At 68.2% G+C, this 21822-nt stretch overlaps 3 protein-coding genes across 3 annotated transcripts; all 3 read right to left on the bottom strand.

Annotated features, from left to right (window-relative positions):
• Positions 1-1365: 1365 nt before the first annotated feature.
• Positions 1366-7828, bottom strand: SENP3 (SUMO specific peptidase 3). Its single transcript, XM_064141065.1, has 11 exons — positions 7736-7828; positions 6492-7190; positions 5967-6171; positions 4849-4960; positions 4215-4362; positions 3874-3921; positions 3668-3745; positions 2995-3132; positions 2432-2515; positions 1961-2011; positions 1366-1645 (listed from the first exon to the last, which is right to left on the bottom strand). Exons 2-11 carry the CDS (start codon positions 6501-6503, stop codon positions 1535-1537), a joined length of 987 nt encoding a protein of 328 aa, XP_063997135.1. The 5' UTR covers positions 6504-7190; positions 7736-7828; the 3' UTR covers positions 1366-1534.
• Positions 7829-8527: 699 nt separating this feature from the next.
• LOC135173854 (acetylcholine receptor subunit beta-like) lies at positions 8528-14871 on the bottom strand. The gene is given in 10 exon segments (XM_064141055.1): positions 8528-9452; positions 9454-9618; positions 9821-10044; positions 10747-10961; positions 11418-11551; positions 12136-12244; positions 12672-12781; positions 13293-13337; positions 13713-13940; positions 14797-14871. Coding segments are annotated over 10 exon segments (1983 nt in total). The 3' UTR covers positions 8528-8774.
• On the bottom strand, positions 14785-19552 carry LOC135173860 (fibroblast growth factor 11-like). The gene is made up of 5 exons (XM_064141064.1): positions 18508-19552; positions 17848-17958; positions 16945-17048; positions 16177-16375; positions 14785-15583 (listed from the first exon to the last, which is right to left on the bottom strand). The coding sequence occupies exons 1-5, from the start codon at positions 18719-18721 to the stop codon at positions 15513-15515; spliced, it is 699 nt and encodes a 232-aa protein (XP_063997134.1). The 5' UTR covers positions 18722-19552; the 3' UTR covers positions 14785-15512.
• Between the last annotated feature and the right edge of the window lie 2270 nt (positions 19553-21822).

Here is a 21822-nt window from a genome sequence, read left to right as displayed (position 1 = left end):
CCGCCCCCCCCGCAACGCGCCACGCGCTGCTCCACGTGGTGGCGCCGGAAGTCCCGCCCTGCCAGCCCCAGGGAGCCAATAGGAAGCGCCCGCGCGGCGCGGTGACGTCAGCGCCGCGTGCACGGCGGCCGGGACAATGGGCGCGAGCGCGCGCCAGGCCGGACCACGTGGTCCGGGGGGGGGGGGGGGGGACGGACGGGAGGGGTCGCGGGAAACACCGGGACCGGGAGAAGGAACCGGGACCGGGAAAGGGAACCGGAACTGGGCCCAGCTAGGGAAAATGGCGGCGGAGAACGGGAACGGGGCCGAGAAACGGGACCGGAACCGGCCCCGGTAGGGAGCAAAGCAGGGACCGGGACCGGAAGGTAACACCGGGAAAAGGAACCGAACCCGAAGGAGGAAAACCGCGACCGGGACCCAAAGACGGGAGCCGGGAACGGGACCGGAAAAGGCAGTCAGAGCTGAAAGGGATAAAACCGGGACCGAGTAAACGGGGAGGAGGAAGAACCAGGCCAGGGAAAGGGAACCGGGATCGGGGGGTGGAAAACCGGGACCGGGAAACCGAATCGGCACCAGGAGAGCGGCGGGGAACAGCCGCCAGGCCCAGCGGGAGTAAAACCGGGACCGAAACGAGGCCGAACCGATCCCGATGGAGTCCAACCGGTATCAGCGATACCGGAAACGACAACGCGAGGTGGGGAGGCAAAGCCGCCGGGAACCGGCGCCGGGCTTCCGCCTCCTCCCTTCCCGCTTCTCCGCACTCCGCTTCCCGCCCCCGCCGCTCGCAGCCCGCTCCGGTCGGCGTCCCCCCCCCGCCCCCGGTGCCCCTCCGGTACCTTGCAGACATTTTGGGATCCGTCTGGCCCCGCCCGCCCGCGCGCGCCTTTTAGAGCTCGCGCCTGGCCCCGCCCCTGCCCCGCTCCGATTGGGCGGCTCCACCTGACCACTCCCCCTTGGCCGTGACTCCGCCCTCTTCGTGACGATTGGCTCAGAGCGGGGCAGGGGCGGGGTTCTACGGGATCACGTGGGCGACCGCGCGCACACAAAGGGCCCCCGCCCCGCCCCTCCCAGTGCCCCCCTCCAGTGCTCCCAGTGCCCCCCCCCAGTGCTCCCAGTTTGCTCCTCGGACCCCTCCCAGCAAGGGGGGAGGGAGGGAGGAGCTTGGAGCCGTTCCAGGAAGGGGCTCCCAACCCCTCCCCCCTTGGGTTAACCCCCCCAGGACTGTGCCCCAGACCCCTCCCAGTGCCCCCAGTCCCCTCTCAGTGCCCCCAGTCCCTCCCAGTGCCCCCCACACCCACACCAGTCCCTCCCAGTGCCCCCCCGTGCCCCCCACTCCCCCCCAGCCCCCCCAGCCCCACAGCCATCTCCAAACCCTCACTTTTTATTTGCTTCCACTAAAAACCCTCCGGGAGGAGACACAGAGAAGGAGCCGAGGGGGGGGTGGGGGGAGAGGGGGAGCCACTTCCCAGGGCAGTTTTTTCTGGGGGGGCGCTCCCCCCGCTCCCCCTCCCCCCCGGGTGCCAGGGGTGCCCGCTCAGAGTGCCAGCTTGCAGTGGCACAGCTCCTTGTACATGAGGCGCCGCAGCTGGGGCATGTCCTGCTGCGTGAAGCTGAAAGGTCTGCCCAGGGCCAGGAACTTGCAGTACTGGGGGGGGACAGGGGGGGGCACAGTGAGGGCGTGGCCACAAGGGGCAGGCTCCACCCCTCAGTGCCCAACCCTAACCCTAGTCCGCCAGCAGGGGGCGCCTCTGGGGGGCAAATAGGGGAGGGGGCAAAGGAGGCTCCTCCCTGCCCGGCAGTAACAGCTCAGGGGGGGTCAAAGGGGATGTGAGCCCCCCCCAGAGAGCCCCTGGGACCCCTCCCAGTAACCCCCCAGTGCCCCCCAGAGAGCCTTGGACCCCTCCCAGTAACCCCCCAGTGCCCCCCAGAGCCCCCCGGGACCCCTCCCAGCAGGCCTCACCTGCAGCACGAAGGCTCCGCAGTCGCTGTCATTGTTCTGCCTGGCAACGTTCTGGGGGCACCAGTTCCAAACTGGTCAGACTGGGCCGGCCCCAGTGCCCCCCCAGTGCCCCTCCAGTGCCCTCCTACTGCTCCCAGTCCCATCCAGTGCCCTCCCAGTGCCCCTCCAGTGCCCTCCCACTCCCATCCAGTGCCCTCCCAGTGCCCTCCCACTGCTCCCAGTGCCCTCCCACTGCTCCCAGTGCCCCTCCACTGCTCCCAGTCCCCTTCCAGTGCCCTCCCACTGCTCCCAGTCCCATCCAGTGCCCTCCCAGTGCCACTCCAGTGCCCTCCCACTTCTCCCAGTGCCCCTCCACTGCTCCCAGTCCCCTTCCAGTGCCCTCCCACTGCTCCCAGTCCCATCCATTGCCCTCCCAGTGCCCCTCCAGTGCCCTCCCACTGCTCCCAGCCCCCTCCAGCGCCCCCTGCTGACCATTTTGAACGCCCCCCTCCAGCCCCTGCTGAAGTCAGGTCTCTGCCTGCGCTCGGCCTCTGCCTGCAGGTAACGGCAGATGTGCTGCGGGGGGAGGACCAGGGGTGGGGCTTATGCCATGCCACGCCCCCTCATTAACATACACACCCACCCACTTCCCAACACACCACACCCTCGATGACCTAAGCCACACCCACAAAACACAGACCCTACCCAGAACTGTCCCACCCAACACGGGGGGTGGGGCGCAAAGGGCGGGGCCTATCGGAGGCCACGCCCCCAAAGAGGATTGGGTGTGGGGGCAGGGCCCCTGTTGGTCCCACCCCACCCAGCCCCTTCCCCACCTGGGCCACACCCAATGAGGGCCACACCCATTTCCTTCCACAGCCCCGCCCCTTCCAGCCACAGCCCCGCCCACTTTGGAGGGGCTGGGATTGGAAGCAGTGACCCCCAGGGCCCCCTCTGCCCCATAGTGCCCCCCAGCGCCCCCACAGTGACCGACAGTGACCGACAGGGCCCCCAGTGCCCCCCCAGCTGCCCCCCAGGCCCCCCCTGCACCCCACCTTGGGGCAGCGCCGGTTGAGGGTGCGCTGGGAGTCGAAGTAGGTGATTCGTCGCCGCCCCACGTCCACGGCCACCAGGGACCAGTGCACCTCCAGGTGGATGGGGATCAGCAGCAGCTGCTTGCCGAAGATGTCCACCTGGGGCGGAGCCGGGGCGGGGCTGAGCCATGCCCACGTCCAGGCACGCCCACCCCAGCCCGCAGCCCCACCCACTCAGGGCCCTCCCATTGGCTGCATCTCCCAGGACCCGCCCTAAAATGGGGCTCTGCCCATAGGCCACGCCCCCTATCATGAAGCCACACCCATCCCAACCATACCCAAACACACCCCTGCTTCAGCCACACCCACACAAGCCACACCCTGTTTAACTCCACCCACATGCCAGCCCCACCCCTGCAAACAGGCAGATCCTCGAACCCCTCCTACAAAGGCCACGCCCACTCCCTGCTAGGCCACACCCCCCACTAGACCCCACCCTCTCAAAGCTCCACCCTTTCAGGGGCCCCATGCCCCACCCCTCCCAGCCAGCTCCTCTCCTAAGCACTTTAGCCCCGCCCCATTCTTCCTCAGGGCCCCTCCCATCCCCACCCCTCCTCCTTGGGGCCTCACCTCTGTAAGCCCCGCCCCCCGCGGCCCCACCCTCCAGCCCCGCCCCCTTTAGCCCCCCCCTCACGTTCTTGGTCCAGCGCTGGACCCCCTCATAGCCTCTGGTCCGCAGCTTGTCGTAGAAGAAGCTGTTGAAGAAATGCACCTGGGGGGGCAGGGGGGGGCAGGATTTTGGGGGAGGGTCTTGAGTTTGAGGCCTCCTCTGAATGTGGGGACCCGCCCCCAGCCACGCCCAGGCGAGGGGAGGGGCTTCAGGGCACAAGTCACACCCACCTTGTCGGGCACTGCGTCCATCACCAGGTCCCCGTACATGTTCATCACCTGGGGGGGGCCAGGAGGGAGTCAGGACTCCCCCCCCAAAGTGATCCTGGAGGTCTCCAAGCACACCCCAAAGCCCCCCCAGACAGCCCAAATCCCCACAGGACCCTCCCAAACCCCTTCCATGTCCCTTCAGTGTCCCCCCAGCCCCCCTACATCCCCTCACCTTAGGTACTAGATGAGGATAGTCTGACCCCATCCCCTCCAGGACCCCCCGGAGTCCCCCACAACCACCCTGAAGCCTCCCCAAACCCCCTGGGGACCCCCCCCGCGGCCCTGGGGAGGCCTGGTCAGACCTGGTCGTTGAGCCAGTTGGGGCCATAGAGGGTCTGGAGGTCATCCATGGTCAGGACGTGGCGCTTGTAGCTGACGCGGAAGCCGCGGAGCAGAGCATTGCCAGGGAGCCTCTGGTACGACTGCATCAGCTGCTGCACCGAGCCGCGCCTGCAGGGGGCGTCAGCGCCCGCCGCGCCCCCCCCGGCGGCCCCAGACCCTCCAGACCCAGCCCAGACCCAGCCCAGACCCAGCCCAGCTCCTCCAGACCCGGCCCAGCCCCCCCCATGCCCCAGACCCGGCCCAGGACCCACAAAGACCCTCCTGGGAGCCCCAAAAGCAGCCCAGGACCACCAAAACCCCTCCTGGGACCCCCAAAACCAACCCAGGACCCCCAGAAACCCTTCTGGGACCCCCAAAAGCAGCCCAGAACACCCCAGAACCCCCAAAAACCCTCCTGGGACCCCTAAAGTCCAACTCAGAACCCCCAAACCCCACCCTGGGACCTCCCCCCCCAAAACAATCCAGTCCAGGGGGGAGCCCCAAACCCACCCCCAAAAGGCCTCCAAACCCCAACCTGAACTGGCCCCAAACTACCTCAAAACTTGCCCAGATGCACCCCAAGCCCTGCCCCAGCCCCCCCGGCCCCCAGCCCACCTCTGGGGGGTGCTGAACTCCTGCTGGAAGATGTCCTCCAGCTTCTCCACCACCTCATCGGCGCTGACCGGGATGAGGCTGCCGTAGGCCTGCAGGAACTCGTCCAGGATGCCTGCAGGGAGCTCACTCTGGGCCCTGCTCGGGGCTCAGGGCCCACAGCCCACCCCAGAACGGCCAAAACTGAGCCCAGAACGCCCAAAACCGACCCCAGAACGGCCAAAACTGAGCCCAGAACGCCCAAAACCGACCCCAGAACGGCCAAAACTGAGCCCAGAACGCCCAAAACCGACCCCAGAACGGCCAAAACTGAGCCCAGAACGCCCAAAACCGACCCCAGAACGCCCAAAACCGACCCCAGAACGCCCACAAAGGACCAAAAAGGACTCAAAAGGTCCCCAAAATGCCCAAATCTGACCCCAAAATGCCCACAAAGGACAAAAAAAACATTCAAAGGGTCCCCAAAACGCCCAAAACTGACCCACAAACACCCAAAACTGACCCCAAAATGCTCACAATGACCCCAAAATGCTACAAAAAGACCCCAAAATCACTCCAAATAGACCCCAAAATGCCGTAACAGGACCAAAAAGAACCTAAAAGGACCCTAAAATGCCCACAGACACCCAAAATCGACCCCAAAACGCCCCCAAAGGACCCCAAAATGCACTAAAAGGACCCAAAATGACCTAAAATGCCCACAAGGGACCCCAAAACAGCCCAAAACGACCCTAAAGAACCCAAAAGAACCCCAAAAATCTACCTCAAAATGCTTAAAATGACCCCAAAGTGGCCCCAAATGACCCCAAAGAGACCTCAAATGACCCCAAGCTAGTCCCAAATGACCCAAGGTGACCCCAAATGACCCCAAGGTGGCCCCAAATGACCCCAAGGTGGCCCCAACCCCCCCCCCGGAGCTGCCCCGAGGTCCCTGCAGGTTGCTCACTCTGATCCCTACTGAGGGCTCACAGCCCAAACCCCCCCAGACCCTCCCCCCAAAACAGACCCAACCCCCCCCAAAGGGCCCAAACCTTGAGCCCCGCCCCGCGCCCAAACCTCCCCCCCGCCAAAGACCCCCCCCCCATTTCCTTCCCCCCCCCAAAGCCCCCCCCCATATTTACTCTGCACGCAGCTGACGTGTTCCTCTCTCAGGGGGGGGCTATTTTGGGGACCCGCTCCTCGAATTTGGGGGGGTGGGGGAGTGCCTGTCGGGGGAGGTCCTTCAGTGCCTCCCCCCATGCTGCAAACGTTGCTGATCAAGATGGCAGCTTCGGGGGGGCTGCAGGGGGCTGCCCCCCCCCCCCCCAAAGCCATTGGGGAGGGGGCCTGAAAGGAGGCACAAAAGCATTTAGGCTCCAACCCCCCCCCCCCAGTTCTGGAGCCCCCTCCCCCCATCCCCCCCCATGTTGCCCCCCCCAGTCCTTCAGCCCAACTCCCCCCCCCGGACCCCACAAAAAGGGCCTGGGAGGGGGTCTAGGACAGCTTAACCCCCCCATAATGCACCCCCCAACATGAACCTGGGGACCCTCCCCCAGACCTGAGCCCCCCCCCGAAATTTAAGATCCACTCCCCCCCAAAGTGCCCCCCCCCCCCAAGGCAGTTTGGGTCACCCCCCCCAAGCCACTCCCCCCCGGCCCTTCACTCACCTTCTCCCCCATCGAGCCCTGGGGGGGTCCCCATCAGCGCCCCCCCCTCATTATTTAGGGGGTGTTCCCCCCCCTCCTCCAACTCCCCAAATAAAGGGGGGGGGAAGGGGGGTTCAGCCAGAGGCGGGGGAGGCAAATCTTCCTCTGGGGGGGGAGTCTGGGGGTCTGCCCCCCCCTTTTCTTGCTCCTCGGGAGACAAAGGGGGGGGGGGGTCGCTTCCGGGAGGGTCTCCTTCGCAGGGCCCCCCCCCGTTTCAAAGGGAAGCTCCAAGGGCCCCCCCCCCTCAGCAGCATCCTCAGGGCCCTGAGTGCTCGAAGCCTGCGTTTGGGGAGGGGTCTCCGGCGCGGGGGGGGCATAAAAAGCCCCCTCAGGGGGGGTCTCCATTTAGGAGGGGTCCATTTTTGAGTCCCCCCTACTTTTCCGGGCCCTCCCCTCCCCCTTCCAGCCCCCCCTCGTTTTACTTCTTCTTCCTCCTCCTCCTCCTCGGAATCAACACGAGGGGAGGGGCCCCAGGAAGGGGGGGGGAAATAAAGCGAGGGAGGGGTCCCTACTGGGACCCCTCCCCAGGAAAGGGGAGGGTGGGAAAGGGTAGGGGGGGGGGTCCTCGGGGGGATCATGGGGAGGGGGGGGCAGGAAATGGCGAGGTCCTCCTGGCCCCCCCCCCCAGAGCTGCCGAGCTGCCAGAGCCTCCTTCATTGGCTGGGGAGGGGGAGAGACACCGGTGAGACCCCCCCAGACCCTATTAACCCCCCCCAGACCCTATTAACACCCCCAGATAACAGTGCCCCCCTGGCCCCGGTTAGCCCCCCCAGATCCCAGTCAGCCATCCCCCCAGACCCCCACGGCCCCTTCCCCACACCGACTGCCCCCCCCAGACCCCAGTTAACCCCCCCAGACCCCCACTGCCCCCTCCCCACACGGACTGCCCCTCCCAGGCCCCAGTTAACCCCCCCAGACCCCCACTGCCCCCTCCCCACACGGACTGCCCCTCCCAGGCCCCAGTTAACCCCCCCAGACCCCCACTGCCCCCTCCCCACACGGACTGCCCCCCCCAGGCTCCAGCCGCCCCCCAGGCCCCAACTCCCCCCCCAAGACCCCAGTTCCCCTCTAACGGTCCCAGTTGCCCCCCCCCGATCCCGGTTCCACCCCCCCCGAGAAGATTCCTAGGACGGACGGGGGTGGGCAAGGGGGGTCCCGACCCCCCCGGGGGCAGACCCCAACACCCCGGGGGGGTCCCAGCTCACCCCGGGGCTCCCTCAGCCGCCGCCGCCTCCCCGCGGCCGCCGGCGCCGCCCGATGGCGTCATCAGGGTGCGTCACGCACGCAGAGAGGGGCGGGGAGGGGGCGCGGCATGGGCGGTGACGTCATCAGCGGGCAGGGCCCACAGCCAATCACCTTCCAGCTCTTACCCGCCGGCTCCGCCCCCGAGCGATTGCTATGGAGATAGGGGCGGGAGGAGCCGCGGTGCATTGTGGGGTTTATCCCCCCTCTCGACGCGGGGCATTGTGGGATTTATCCCCCCACTCGGAGCAGGGCGTTGTGAGATTGACCCCCCCCAGCCCCACTCTGCTTCGGTTCTCAGACCCCTGTGCCCCCCCCTTAATTTCTGTGTCCCCCCCCAGTCCCTGAGCCCCCTCCTTAATTTCTGTGTCCCCCCCAAGTCCCTGAGCCCCCCCCTTAATTTCTGTTCTCCCCCCCAGTCCCTAAGCCCCCCCCCCAATTCCCGGGCCCCACCCCCTCGACACGTGACACAAAGTTTGTGCTTTCATTGGCTGATTTTTGGCGAGGGTGGGGCCAGGAATTTGGGGGGTGGGGGGGGTCCCAAGGGGCAGGGGGCAGGAGGGGTTTGGGGATCCCGGGGGCAGGGGCGGGGTCCGGGCTGGGGTCAGGAGGGGTTTGGGGGGTCCTGGAGGGGGAAGTCGGGGCTGGGGACAGGAGGGGGTTGGGGGTCCCGGGGGGAGAGGGGATCAGGGTCGGGTCTGGGGACAGGAGGGGTTTGGGGGTCCCAGGAGCAGGGAGGGGTCGGGGCAGGGGGCAGGAGGGGTTTGGGGGGTCAGGGTCGGGGGGGTCAGGAGGGGTTTGGGGGTCCCGGGAGCCGGGGGGGTCAGGGGAAGGGGTCAGGAGGGGTTTGGGGGTCCCGGTGGGGGGAGTCAGGGTCGGGGCTGGGGACAGGAGGGGTTTGGGGGGTCAGGGTCGGGGGGGTCAGGAGGGGTTTGGGGGTCCCGGGAGCCGGGGGGGTCAGGGGAAGGGGTCAGGAGGGGTTTGGGGGTTCCGGAGGGGGGCTCAGGGGAAGGGGGTCGCGGGGGGGCGGTGCAGGGCAGCGTCCAGGCCGGTGCCCAGCACACAGCCCCCGGTCAGCAGCAGGAAGGTGCCCAGGAAGAGCCTGTCCACGGCCAGCGCCACCAACTGCCAGCCCTGCTGCTCCTGCGTGGGGGGCACCGCGCCTGGCACCGCGCCTGGCACCGCGCCTGGCACCGGCGGGGCGCAGGAGGGGCCCACGTGGGCACCGAGGGGGCACGCAAAGGGGGCAGGGGGCACACAGTGGGCACCCGAGGGCTGCACAATGACCACAGGAGAGGCACAAGAGAGTCCCACGAGGGGCATGAGGGGGGCACAGAAGGGGGCACACAGGGGCACGTCTGGGGCTTGCCGACACGAGGGTCCCACGAGGGGCACAAGAGGGTCCCGCGAGGGGCATGAGGGGACCGGGGGGGGGCACACGAAGGGGGCAGGGGGCACACAGGGGCACGTCTGGGGCTGGCCGACACGAGGGGCACGGGAGGCTGCGTGGGGAGGGGTCGCACGGGGGGGTCCGTCCGGGGGGGGGTCGCTCACCTCCTGCCGCCTCCTTTGCTCGCGCAGCCCCCGGGCGATGACATCAACGGCGGCCGCCGCCTCGCGCAGCTCGGGGGGGGGGTGGGGGTCCAGGGGGTCCCCAGGCGTGGGGGGGGGAGGCAGCCTCGGGCCCCCCCATCCCGAAGGGGTGCGGAGGTCTCCGGAGGAAATACTCATCCGCGCCACGAGAGGGCGCCCCAGGGAGCGCCCCCAGCGCGGGCAGCGCGGGCAGGGCGGGGGGCGGCGGGGGGGGGCGCAGCCCCAGCAGCGGGGGGAGGCGCTGGAGGAAGAGCTGGGGGGGGGAAAATGTTTTGGGGAGGGGTAGGGACCCCCCCCAACAGCCCCGAAATGTGGGGAGGGTCTCGGACACGCCCACCCTGTGCCTCCCACCCTCCCGTGGGGGGGCACAGGGGTCAGGGGGCGTCTGGGGGGACCCAAGAGGTCGCGGTGGGCTCTGGGGGTGCCAGGGGGTGAATGTGGGGAGGGGTCCTCACCCCCTGCGCCCAGCGGGGCAGGCTGTGCGTGGCCGGGGAGCGGTGGTGCAGGTTGAGGACGCCCACGCTGAGCACCACGCAGAGGGTGAGCAGCACCAGGGTGCCAGTCAGGTAGCGGCCGATGAGTGGCACTGCCAGGGAGGTGGCAGGGACCTTGTCCGCCAGCAGCAGCAGGAACACGGTGAGGGTCAGCAGCGCGAACAGCGCCAGCGACATCTTCTCCCCTGCGGGGGGCACGGCGCGGGCTGGTGCCAAGGCCCGAGGGCAAGGCGGCGGTGCCAAGAGGGGCACAACCCTTGCGCCAGATGCTCTGGTGCCGACCTCTCTGTGCCCAAGCTTCTGTGCCCAGCCCCTCAGTGCCCAACCCTGGTGCCGACCCCTCTGTGCTAGTCCATCTGTGCCCAACCGTGGTGCCAACCCCTCTGTGCCAATCCATCTGTGCCCAGCCTCTCAGTGCCCATCCCTTATGCCAGCCCCTCAGTGCCCAACCCTGCTGCTGACTCCTCTGTGCCAATCCATCTGTGCCCAACCGTGACGCTGACCCCTCTGTGCCAACCCATCTGTGCCCAGCCTCTCAGTGCCCATCACTTATGCCAGCCCCTCAGTGCCCAACCCTGGTGCCAACCCCTCTGTGCCAACCCATCTGTGCCCAGCCTCTCAGTGCCCATCCCTTATGCCAGCCCCTCAGTGCCCAACCCTGCTGCTGACCTCTCTGTGCCAATCTATCTGTGCCCAACCTCTCGGTGTCCAACCCTGGTGCCCATCCCTCATGCAAATCCCTGGTGCCAACCCCTCTGTGCCCAGCTCTGGTGCAAATCCCTGGTGCTAACCCCTCGGTGCCAACCCCTCAGTGCCCAACCTTCTATGCCCACCCCAGCTGCCAGCCCCTCGGTGCCCACCCCCGCCCCACCCCGCGGTGCCCGCACCGGCCTCGGGGGGCAGGTAGAAGACGCCGAGTGCCAGCAGGGGCACGAGCACGCAGGGCACCAGGACGTTCGCCAGGTAGAAGAGAGGTTTGCGGCGCAGCACCAAGAAGAAGCTGAGGTCCCGCGGGCACGGCCCGGGCTGGGCACGCCCCGAGCGGTGCCACAGCTCCCACTGCCCGCTGCCTGCGGGGGGCACACCCGCTCGTGGGCTGCCCCTGCGGTGCCACCCACCCACACCCCACACCCCCCGGGCACCCAAAGCTTCCTGCGAAGCCCCCGCGGGAACCTGCGGTGCCCACCCAGACCTCCCGTGGGAGCCCCAGTGCCCACCCAGACCTCCCGTGGGAGCCCCAATGCCCACCCAGAGCCCCCGCGGGACCCCCAGTGCCCACCCAGACCTCCCGTGGGAGCCCCAATGCCCACCCAGAGCCCCCGCGGGACCCCCAAATCCTTCTGCAAAGCTCCCTTGGGACCCCCCCCCCCCGAACACTTCCCTCCCCCAATCCCCATGCACGTCCCCGGCCCCCCCCCTCACTTTCCCCCCCCCTCACCCTGGTAGTCAGGGGTCAGGGTCACTTGGGGGTCCCCCCCTTGCCCCCCCCCTCACCCTGGTAGTCAGGGGTCAGGGTCACTTGGGGGTCCCCCCCTTGCCCCCCCCTCACCCTGGTAGTCAGGGGTCAGGGTCACCTGGGGGTCCCCCCCCGGGCCCCCCCCCCAGCGGCAGCAGCCGAAGCTCCTCAGGGTCGTAGGAGGCAGAGCGGAAAACCAGGGAACAGTTTTGCCAATCGAAGGGGAAATGAGAGACCTGCGGGGGGGGAGGGGGCCGGGGGGGGCACCCTAAAATTAGTAACCCCCCCTCAAAAAAATTGGGACCCCCCCAGACCCTTCCAGACCCTTCAAAGCCTCTCCCCAAAGCCCCCAACCCCCTCTGGGTGACAAAGGCAGAGGAAGGAACGGACCTGGGGAGGATCCTTGGGGGGGGATCCTTTGGGGGGGGGGGGGCGCACAGCCGAAAATTTGTGGAGCCCCCCCCAAAGTTCATACCCCCCCTAAAATGCAGACCCCCCCCTAAAATGCAGACCCCCCCCTAAAATGCAGATCCTCCCCCCCACAAGCCCCCCCCCCCTCAAAGCCCCCTACCCAATCCCCCCCAGACCCCAGGACCAGAACTTGGGAGACTTGGAGGGGGGGGGAAGGGAAGGGGGGAGGTCACCTCAAAATCCAACCCCCCGAGACCCCCCCCCAATTCCCCCACGCCCCCTCAGACCCCCCTCCCATTTCCTACCATCTCCTTTTTCCCTCTCCCCCCCACCCCAAACATCACTTTCCCCTCTAGGGACCCCGAACCCCCCCCCCGTGCCCCCCCAGCCCCCCCCGCCCCCCCCTCACGCGTATGGGGCAGCGGCTCCGGTACAACGCTGGGGGGCGCCAGCGCACGGAGCCCTCCCAGGTCACCACCGCTCGGACCCCCAGGGACACCCCAAATTCGCCGTCGTTGCTGGGGGGGGGGGAGAAAAACGGGGGGGGGGAGGGAAGGAGTCAGCACCCCCCGACCCCACCCAGACTCATTCCCCTCCCCAATCCCACCGCAAACAGCCCCCTCCAGACCCCCAAAATCTCAGCCCCCTCCCTGTGGACCCCCCCCACCCGCAGGGCTTCTCCTTCCCCTCCTTCCCCCCCTCACCCCAGGACCCCCCCCAGGGCCCAGATTCCAACAACCCCCCCCGGCACCGCCAGGACCCCCAAACCCTTCCCCAATTCCCCTTCCCCCCCCCGCCATGCTCCCCAAACCCCCATTCCAGCCCAATTCCCCTTCCCCCCCCCCACCCTTTGAAGCCCCCCCCAGTCTCTCCCGCCCCCACTTCTTGTTCGTCCCCGCCCCCCCCGTCCCCCCCTCCCGTCGCCCCTCCCCGCCCCCCCCTCACTTGTTCTCCAGCCCCACGTCAGGCACCCAGAGCCTCTCTGCCCCCACCCGCAGCTCTCGCAGCCCCCCCTCGGCCCGGGGGTCCCAGCGCAGCCTTGGGTCGTGCCAGCTCTGGGGGGGGGGTGCGCACAGGCTCACGACCCCCCCCCCCCAAAAAGAAAAAGGCCCCTCCCGGCCCCCCCGGTGACACCAAAGACCCCCCCCCCCCAAGACGCCCTCTTTGGACTCCCCCTCAGGACCTCCCCAGGATCCCTCCCACAAGACCCTCCCCAAGCCCCCCAACCCCCTCTACTCCTCCCCCCCCCCCGAAGGCCCTTCCTGAGCTCCCCAAAATGCCCCCCCCGGCGCCCCCCAGACCCTCCCCACACTCAGACGAGACATCCTCCGCGGCCCCCCAAGGTCCTCAGCCCCCCCCAGCCCCTTAAGATCCTCCCCAAGACCCCCAGACCGCCCCCGCCCCCCCCGAAGCCCCCTCAGGACCCCCCTCCGGACCCCTCTAGGAGCCCCCCAAGATCTTCACCCCCCCCCGCCCCTAAATATCCTCCTCAAGCCCCCTCCCGAACCCCCAAACCGCCCCTGCCCCCCCCGAAGCCCCCTCAGGACCCCCCCCGTAGCCCCCCACCAGATTCAGGTAGACTTTGGTGACCAATTCCTCATTCTTCTCATCCTGGGGGGGAGCACAGAAATTGGGTGGGGGGGCGTCAGGGTACCCCTCCCCCTATGACCCCTCCCCATACACTGACCCCCCCCAGACCCTCTGCTGCCTCCCCCAGGACCTTCTTCTAAGCCCCCCCCCACTACTTTTGGGTGCCCTCCCCCAGCTTTAGGACCCTGCCTGACCCTTGGGACCCCTCCCGAGGCCCCCAAATTTGGGTGCTGACCCCCTTGAGCCCCCCCCTCACCCTTGGGACCCCTCCCATGACTCTTCAGACCCCTCCCCAACAGGACCCCCCACCATAAGCCCCTCCCTATTAGGACCCCCCCCATAACCCCGCCATTAAGCCCCCCCCAAGCCCCCCCCCACTCAGGACCCCCCCCGTACCAGGCTCACGAGCTGCGCCAGCTCCAGCCCCAAGCGCACCAGCACAGGACCCCCCCCAGGACCCCCCCCCGGGCGGACCTCCGTCCGGTACCGAGCCAGCAGCGCCCCCAGCAGGCGCTCCCCGGCGGGGGGGGCGAGCGGGGAGACCCCTCCCCAAAATAAGGCTGCTGGGGGCAGGGGAGGGGGAAACAACACAAAGTTAGGGGGAGGAATACATGGGGAGGGGGTCTCAGGGCAGGTTAATGGGGTGGGGGCGTCCCGAGAGGGGAGGGGGCATTAAAGGGGGGGGGAGAGTTAAAGGGGGAGGGGGACCTGGGGAGATGCTGAGGTTGAGGAGGGGGCTTCAGGGGGAGGAGACCCAACAATGGGAGGGGGAATAGTCCTGGGGGGGGTCTCAGGGGGTGAGGGTGCAGGGGGGGGGCGGGGGACACACCTTCCCAAATGTTGGGGGGGGGCTGCCAAGGTGGAGGGAGGAGTGAAAAAGGTTGGGGGGCTCCGGGGGGCACCCAAAAGTGGGGGAGGGCTCATGGGGGGGGATTTAATGCCGGGGGGGGGCAAGGGTGGTGAAAGGGCACCCAAAAGTGGAGGGGAGGAGGTCCGGGGGGGGGGGTCCCAAAGGAGGGAGGGGTGTGAGGGGGGGGATGTCAAGGTAAAAGCTGGGGGGGGTCCAGGGGGGGTTCCCAAGGGGGTACCGAGAAGCAGGACAGCCCCGGGGGGGGCTCCTTTGGGCGACATCGGCAGCGAAATGGGGAGGGGGAGGGCCGGGGGGGGGGGCAAGGAACAGCTGGGGAGGGGGAGGGGCACAAAAGGGGAGGGTCTAAGGGGGGGGAAGGGCAGCAGCAGCTGCTCCGGAAGTGGGGGAGGGGAAGGGGAGGGTAGGGGGGGCAAAACTGGCCCCACCCAGGTGCAAAAGGCTCCACCCAGAGCCACGAGTGACCCCTCCCAGCCCCCAAAGTGACCCCCCCGACCCATTTCAGCCCCCCCAGACCCATTTCTGCCTGCCCCAGACCCACTTCAACCCCCCCCAGACCCATTTCAGCCTCCCCCAGACCCATTTCAGCCCCCCCCAGCCTGGCGCTGGTACAAACTGGTGTTTATTGGGGGAAGGGGCAGGGGGCGTGTCCCAGCCCGCGGTGGGCGGGGCCAGAATACCAATCATGCTGGGGGCGTGGCCCAGGATGGGGGCGGGGCCTTATTGCTATTGGGGGTGGGGCCTGCACAGTGTCAGGGTCATAGAAAAGGGGCGGGGTCGCCAAGTGAGAGGTGGGGACGGCCATGGGGGCGTGGTCAGACGAGGAGGGCGGGGCAGTCAGTAAGGGGTGGGGCCAATCTCTGGAGGGGCGTGGCTATCCCTTGGGCTGTGGCCAATGAGAAAAGTGGGAGTGGGAGAGAAAAGGGGAGGGGGGAAGGGTCCACTAATAATGGGCGTGGCCAACGGGTGAGAGGCGTGGTCGGTAATACAAGGCGTGGCCAGCACGGGGGGGCGTGGTTAACACCAGGGAATGGTGAATGGGGGGCGTGGTCAGTATGTGATTGGCTGTCACGTGAAGGTGTGGCTATGCAAACGAGGGGGCGTGGGCAGATGAAGGGGCGGGGCCTATGCTGCACATGGGGGGGGCTCGAGCCCCCACGCGCACCTTGGGGGGGGTCTTTGGGGGGGGGGGAAAGGGGGGTTAGGGGTTTTGGGGAACTTCCCCCCCCCGGGTGGGCTTCAGTGCAGGAGGGGCCGGAGGGGGGGGGAGGTGTGTGTTGGGTTGGGGTCACAGGTCAGAGGTCAACAGGTCAGAGGTCAAAGGTCGGCTACGTGTCCTCGGGGGGGGCTCCGGGGGGCTCCTCCACCTCGTGCAGCGAAGGCTCCCGGTACAGGGCCACTGGGGGGCAGCAGAGAGCCGCGAATGAGGGACCCGCGAGTGGGGGACCCCTAATGAGGGACACCCCCCCCAGTCGGGGACCCCCTGGAAGATCTCCCTGCACCCCCAGCCCCACAAACCCTTTCCCATCCCATCTCCACTCTCATCCCATTTCTTGTGTCCCCCCCCGATGCATTTCTTGCCCCCTCAGAGCAACAAGTGACCCCTCCAGTGTCTCATCCCCATCCCCACTCCCATCCCATCCTCATCCCTATCCCATCCCCATCACCGTCCCCAACCCATCCCCACTCCCATCCCTATCCCATCCCCATCCCTATCCCTATCCCCATCCTATCCCCATTCCATCTCCATCCCTATCCCATCCTCAACACTATCCTCATCCCTATTCCCATGCCCATCCCATCCCCACTCCCATCCCTATCCCATTCCCACTCCCATTCCTTCCCCACCCCATCCCCATTCCCATCCCCAACACTATCCCCATCCCCATTCCATCTCCATCCCCACTCCCATTGCCTCCCCACCCCTATCCCCATCCCAATCCCATCCCACTCCCATCCCATCCACCCCCCGCGCCCCCCCGGGCCGCGGACCCTCCAGCAGCTGCGGCAGGAAGTGAGCTGCGGCTTTGTCCTTGCGCACTCTGTGCCCGGCCATGGTCCGCCCGTGCCGGTCCAGCCCCAGGTACCAGGCGCGGCCCGAGCGGCGCTGCCGGTACAGCGCCGAGGCGTACAGCACGTGGTAGTTCTCGAACACGCACTCCTTGAACCGGCACTCGGCCGTGAAGTGCACCTGGGGGGGGTGCAGCGGGTGGGGAGGGGGCACAGGGGGTGGAGGGCGCGCTGGGAGGGGGCTCTGGAGCGCCTGAGTCCTGCTGGGGGGAGGGATGAAGGGTGCGGGATGGGAGCTTGGTGGGCTGGGAGTCCTCTCGGGGTGGGGGCTTGAGGGTCTGGGTCCTGTTGGGGAGGGGGCTGGGGGTACTGCTGAGAGGGGGGGTCTGGGTTTGTGTGGGGAGGGGGCTGGAGGGGGTAAGTGTCCCGCTGGGAGGGGGCTCTGGGGCACCTGAGTCCTCCTGGGGGGAGGGATGAAGGATGCAGGATGGGGGCTTGGGGCTGTGGGCAGCTGAGTCCTGCTGGGGCTGAGGGCAGCTTGGGGCGGGGGTCTCAAGGGTGGGAGTCTCATTGGGGTGGGGGTCTGGGGCACTGGGGTCCCCCTGGGGGGCATTCTGAGGTGGGGGGGACACGACTCGGGGAAGGAGGACCAGGGAGGAGGCAGTTACAGACCCGGGAGGGTCACTGAGGGGTCAGTGATGGCCCCGGGGGGGTCGCGGGTGGGTGTGGGGTCCCGGGGGGGGCACTCACAGAGGTGTAGACCAGCCCCGCCCCGTTCATGGCCACGTAGCGCCCGGCTCGGGCACCCTGAATGGCAACGACTCGGAGCCCCACGGGGATCAGGTTGAAGAGAGCTGGGGGAGGGCACAGCAGGGCACAGCGCTGCACAGCGGTGCCAGCCAGTGCCAACCAGGGCACAGCAGTGCACACCAGTGCACAGCAGGGCACACCAGTGCCAGCCAGTGCCAACCAGGGCACAGCAGTGCACACCAGTGCACAGCAGGGCACACCAATGTCAGCCAGGGCACGTCAGTGCCACACCAGTGCACAGCAGTGCCACCCAGTACCAGCCAGGGCACGCCAGTGCCACACCAGTGCCACGCCAGTGCCAACCAGGGCACAGCAGTGCCACGCCAGTGCACAGCAGGGCACACTAGTGCCAGCCAGTGCCAACCATGGCACAGCAGTGCACACCAGTGCCAGCCAGGGCACGCCAGTGCCACACCAGTGCAAACCAGTCCCATCCCTGTGCCACACCAGTGCACATCCATCCCACCCCAGTTCCATCCCAGACCCCGCCCCTCTGGACCCCACCCTTTCAGGCTCCACCTCCTTTGACTTCACTCATTTTATGCCACACCCTCCTGTGCCACACCCAACCAAACCCCTCCCCTTTGGACCACACCTCACCAATCCCCCCCTTTTTTTCACCACATCTGACCCCATCCTCTTTGGCTCCACCCGTTTTGACCACATCCTTGCAGACTCCACCCATCTGAGCCACACCCTCTGAGACTCCACCCTCTTGAAGCATCACCCAATCAGTCCCCACCTTCCCAGGTTTTGCCTCTCTGGACCACACCCCTCTGACTCCACCCTCTCAACACTCCACCCATTTAGCAGCCACGCCCTGCCCGGGCCCCGCCCACTCACTGCCAGGCCCCGCCTCCTCCCAGGTGCCATCCAATCGGCCGTCAGCTCCCATCTGCAGGAAGTGGCCATGGCCGCAGCGCAGCCGAGCCACAGCCCCCCGCAGCTGCGGCTCTGGGGGGGGGACAGGGCTCAGGGACCCCAACAGGGACCCCCCGGCCCAGTGCACCCCCAGGCCCCTCCCCATTCCCAGTACCCTCACAGTGTCCCCCCAATATCCTCCTCCTCCCCCCCAGAACCCCCAGACCCTCCAGACCCCTCCCACTAAGACCCTCCCTGCCCCCCCAAAGACCCTCCCAGACCTCCCTCCCAGACTCCCCCCCACCAGAGCCTCCCCCCCCTCCATACTGCCCCTTCCTGCCCCCCCCCCATTCCCAGGATCCTCCTCCCCACCCTTCAACCCACACCCCCAGGCCCCTCCCCACCCGCAAACCCTACCCCCCCCTTCCTGCCCCCTTAGGACCCCACCCCAGGCCCTGCTGGACCTCCTCCTGCAGTCAGCCCCCATCGTCCCCCCCGACCTTTTGTCTTTCCCCCCCAGACCCCTCCCTATCCAAAGACCCCTCCCCAGACCCAACCCTCCATTCTCTTCCTCCTCACCCCGCCCCCCCCAGGCCCCCTTCAGCCTCCCAACAACCCGCCCCGACCCCAGACCCCCCTCACCGGGGGGCTTCTCGCGAGGTCTTCTCCTCCTGCCACAGCCTCGAACCTTCGCCACCAGCCCTCGGAGCTGCTGCTGGCAGAGGGAGGGGGGCCGGGGGGCACCGGGGGGGCCCCGAGAGGGGCCTGAGGGGCGGGGGGGGGGCAAATCGCGACCCCCACCCCCTCCTCCTCCCCTTCGCTGCTGTCGGATCAAGGAACTGGCCAAAGCTGCCATGGCTCGGGGGGGGCGCACGAAGTGGGGAGGGGGTCGCGGGGGTCAGGGGGAGTGGGGACAGACAAACGGGGAGGGGTGGTGAGGGAGGTCTATGGGTGTCGCGGGTGGGGGGGCACAACGCTCTTGCGGGGAGGGGGTATGGGGGTGCACGAGAGTGGGGGGAGTCGTGGGGGGGCACGGGGTGGGGGTCACACGAGGGTCTCGCACGTGTCACACGAGGACCACGTGGGCTGCACGAGGGTGAAGGGGGAGGGTCGCGCCCGGCACGAGCTGGGAGGGGTCACCCCCCGCCCCTCCCTCTCCCTGCCTCTCCCTTGAGCAGCTTCGGGACCCCCCCCCACAGTGGGACAATGAGGATGGGGGGGTCTGGGTCCCCTAAAAGGAGTAGGGGGGGCGCAGGTCCACTATGGGGAGTGTGGGGGGGTCCCCTATAGGTGAGGGTGGGGGTCTCAGGCCCCCTATCGGGAGTGAGGGTGGGTCTCGAGTCCCCTGTAGGGGGAGGGGGGGTCCCGGATGCTCGGTGCCCTGGCGGGGGGGTCCCAGGTCCCCTATAGACGGCCGGGGGCGTCCCTATAGGCGAGGGGGGGGATCCCGAGGTCCTAAGAGGGGGTGCGGGGAGGGTCGCGAGTCCCTTATGGGGGGGGGGGAGGAGTCCCAGGTCCCCTATAGCAGGTGGGTGGGGGGGGTCCCAGGTTCCGTTTAGCGGGGGGGGGCTCCCAGGTCCTCTAGAGATGGGGAGGGGGTTCCCAGGTCCCCGGGAGGCGGGGGGAGGGGTTCCGGACGGTGGGGGGTCGGGGGTGGGGGCTGTGTTGGGGGGGAGGTTCCCGGCGTCTGTGTCCCGCGGCGTGGGGGGGGGATGCTGATGCTGATGGGGGGGAGGGGGGGGGGCAGGGCGTGGGCGGCCACGGGCGCATGCGTGGGCGAGGCGCAGGCGCGACGGCGCCGTGGGGGGTGGGGGGGGATGCCCAAGGCTCCACCTCCCCCTGCCCCCCCCTTTCCCACGTCGGGGATATCCCAGAGCATCCCCAGCGCCGTCCCAGTCTGCTCCCAGTATAGGCTTCTGCTCCGCCCCCTCCCCCCGGGCTTCCCCTGCCGGGAACCTTAGGGGACCCCTCCGGACCCGCAGGGGGTCCCCAAACCCACCCCCCCATTCAGTCTCAGCTGGCTCCTAGCGCAGCTCCGGAGCATCCCCAGTGGCTCCCAACAGACTCAGCTCTCTCGGGGACCCCACCCCCAGAGTCACCGCCCCCAGCCCAGGAACCTCAGAGACCCCTCCCCCACAACCCCTCCCCGTTCGCGCCCAGTAGAGCCCCACGGCATTGCCGAGGACTCTCCCACTCAACCCCGCTCTGCGATGGCGTCGCTGGGGAGCGCCATAAGGGGAGCCGCAGCCAGTGGGAGCTGTGGTGTCCCTGGAATCCACAGGAGGGCGCCACAAGGCAGTGGCAGTCAATGGGAGCACGGCAGCACCAAAGGGCATCCACTAGGCGGCGCCACAAGGCAGTGGCAGTCAATGGGAGCTGTGGTGCCAGGGGTGCCCACAGGAGGGCGACAAAGGTAGTGGCAGTCAATGGGAGCTGTGGTGCAGTCAATGGGAGCTGTGGTGCCAGGCGAGCCCACAGGAGGGCGACAAAGGTAGTGGCAGTCAATGGGAGCTGTGGTGCAGTCAATGGGAGCTGTGGTGCCAGGTGAGCCCACAGGAGGGCGACAGAGGTAGAGGCAGTCAATGGGAGCTGTGGTGCCAGGGGTGCCCACAGGAGGGCGACAGAGGTAGAGGCAGTCAATGTGAGCCCAGCAGCAGTACTCCAGGTGGGGGAGCCGGAGGCCATCCCCGGTCCCCTACCTCCCCCTCAGGGCCGCGCTGGCGCCCCCTGGTGGCATGGGGGAACCCCTCCAGCTGTAACCCCCTCAGCTGTCCCCCGCCCCCAGCTCTTCCCCCTCCCCCCCGCACAAGGTCGTTTTCAGTTTTGTTTTTTTTTGTCACTCTTTTTTGTCGTTTTTTTTTCTTAAAAACCACCCCCGGGGCCGCCCCTCCCCCTCCCCACCCCCCCGCGAGGCCCCGCCCATCCCGAGGCCCCTCCCTTTCCCACACCCCTACCCCTCCCGCCTCCCCGCGGCCCCCTGGGAATAAAAATAGAGACGCTCTGGGGGGGGGGCTGCGGGGCCACGGCGGGGGGAGGGGAGAGGAGGGGGAGGGGAGTGACGTCACCATGGGGGCGCCACAGCAACGGGGGGGGGGGGGCAAGGGAATGTCCCACGAGGGCAAAGGTCGCGGGGGGGGAGGGTGTGGGTGCTGGGTGGGGTCACTACAGCGACCTGCCCCAGAGGGGGGCACAGACCCAGCGGGGAGGTGCCGGGTCGGGGTGGGAGGGTGGGGCATCCTGGTCGCCATGGCAACCAGCCCTGGGCGGGGGGGAGGGGGGGGGGGGTGGGCGCCAGGGTCACCAGAGGCCACCATGGCTGCGAGCCAGGTGGTACCCAGGCCCCCCCCCGCCCTTGGCGTTTCCATGGCAACCAGGAGCTGCCGCTGGTTGCCCTGGCAACGGCCTGGCCGCCGCCATCTCAGGCTGTGGCTCCCCCCTCCAGCATCCCCCCCCCGGCATCCATTTTGGATGGCACCGGCAGCCATCTTGGCACGGGGAATTTGGGGGGGGGTGTTTGGGGGAGGGGAGCAGCTGAGGAGGGGGGGGGAAGGAGCTGGGGGGGTCACACCCCGCCCCGTCCCCCGCCCCCGGAGCTGCTGCGTTTGGCACCAGAGTTCTTTGTACAGGCAGCGCGGGGGGGGACAAAAAAAACGGAGGGGGGGTGTGGAGGGGAGGGAAGGAAGAGACCCGCCCCCAAATTTCAGGGCCCCCCCCCCGGGAGTGTATGTGGGGGGTCCCCGTGGGTGTTCCCCCCCGAGCTGGGCCTCGTTTCCCGCCGCCGGGAACATGCAACGGTGATGGGAGGGGACGGGGGGGGGGCAGCGAGCAAGGGGGATGAGAACCCCCCCAAAAAAGTGCCCCCAGGCGGGGGGGGAGGGTCCAGGCAGCTTGGGGGGGGGTGGCCCCCCCGCAGCTATTTCTGAGGGTCCTTATGCTGGGGCAAGGCAGCCCCCAAGG

Source organism: Pogoniulus pusillus, unplaced genomic scaffold (assembly GCF_015220805.1).
Source record: "Pogoniulus pusillus isolate bPogPus1 unplaced genomic scaffold, bPogPus1.pri scaffold_102_arrow_ctg1, whole genome shotgun sequence".
In the NCBI taxonomy this organism is placed as follows: domain Eukaryota; kingdom Metazoa; phylum Chordata; class Aves; order Piciformes; family Lybiidae; genus Pogoniulus; species Pogoniulus pusillus.
The sequence above is the reverse complement of the archived record's forward strand: the minus strand, read 5'-3'. Positions and strand labels throughout refer to the sequence as shown.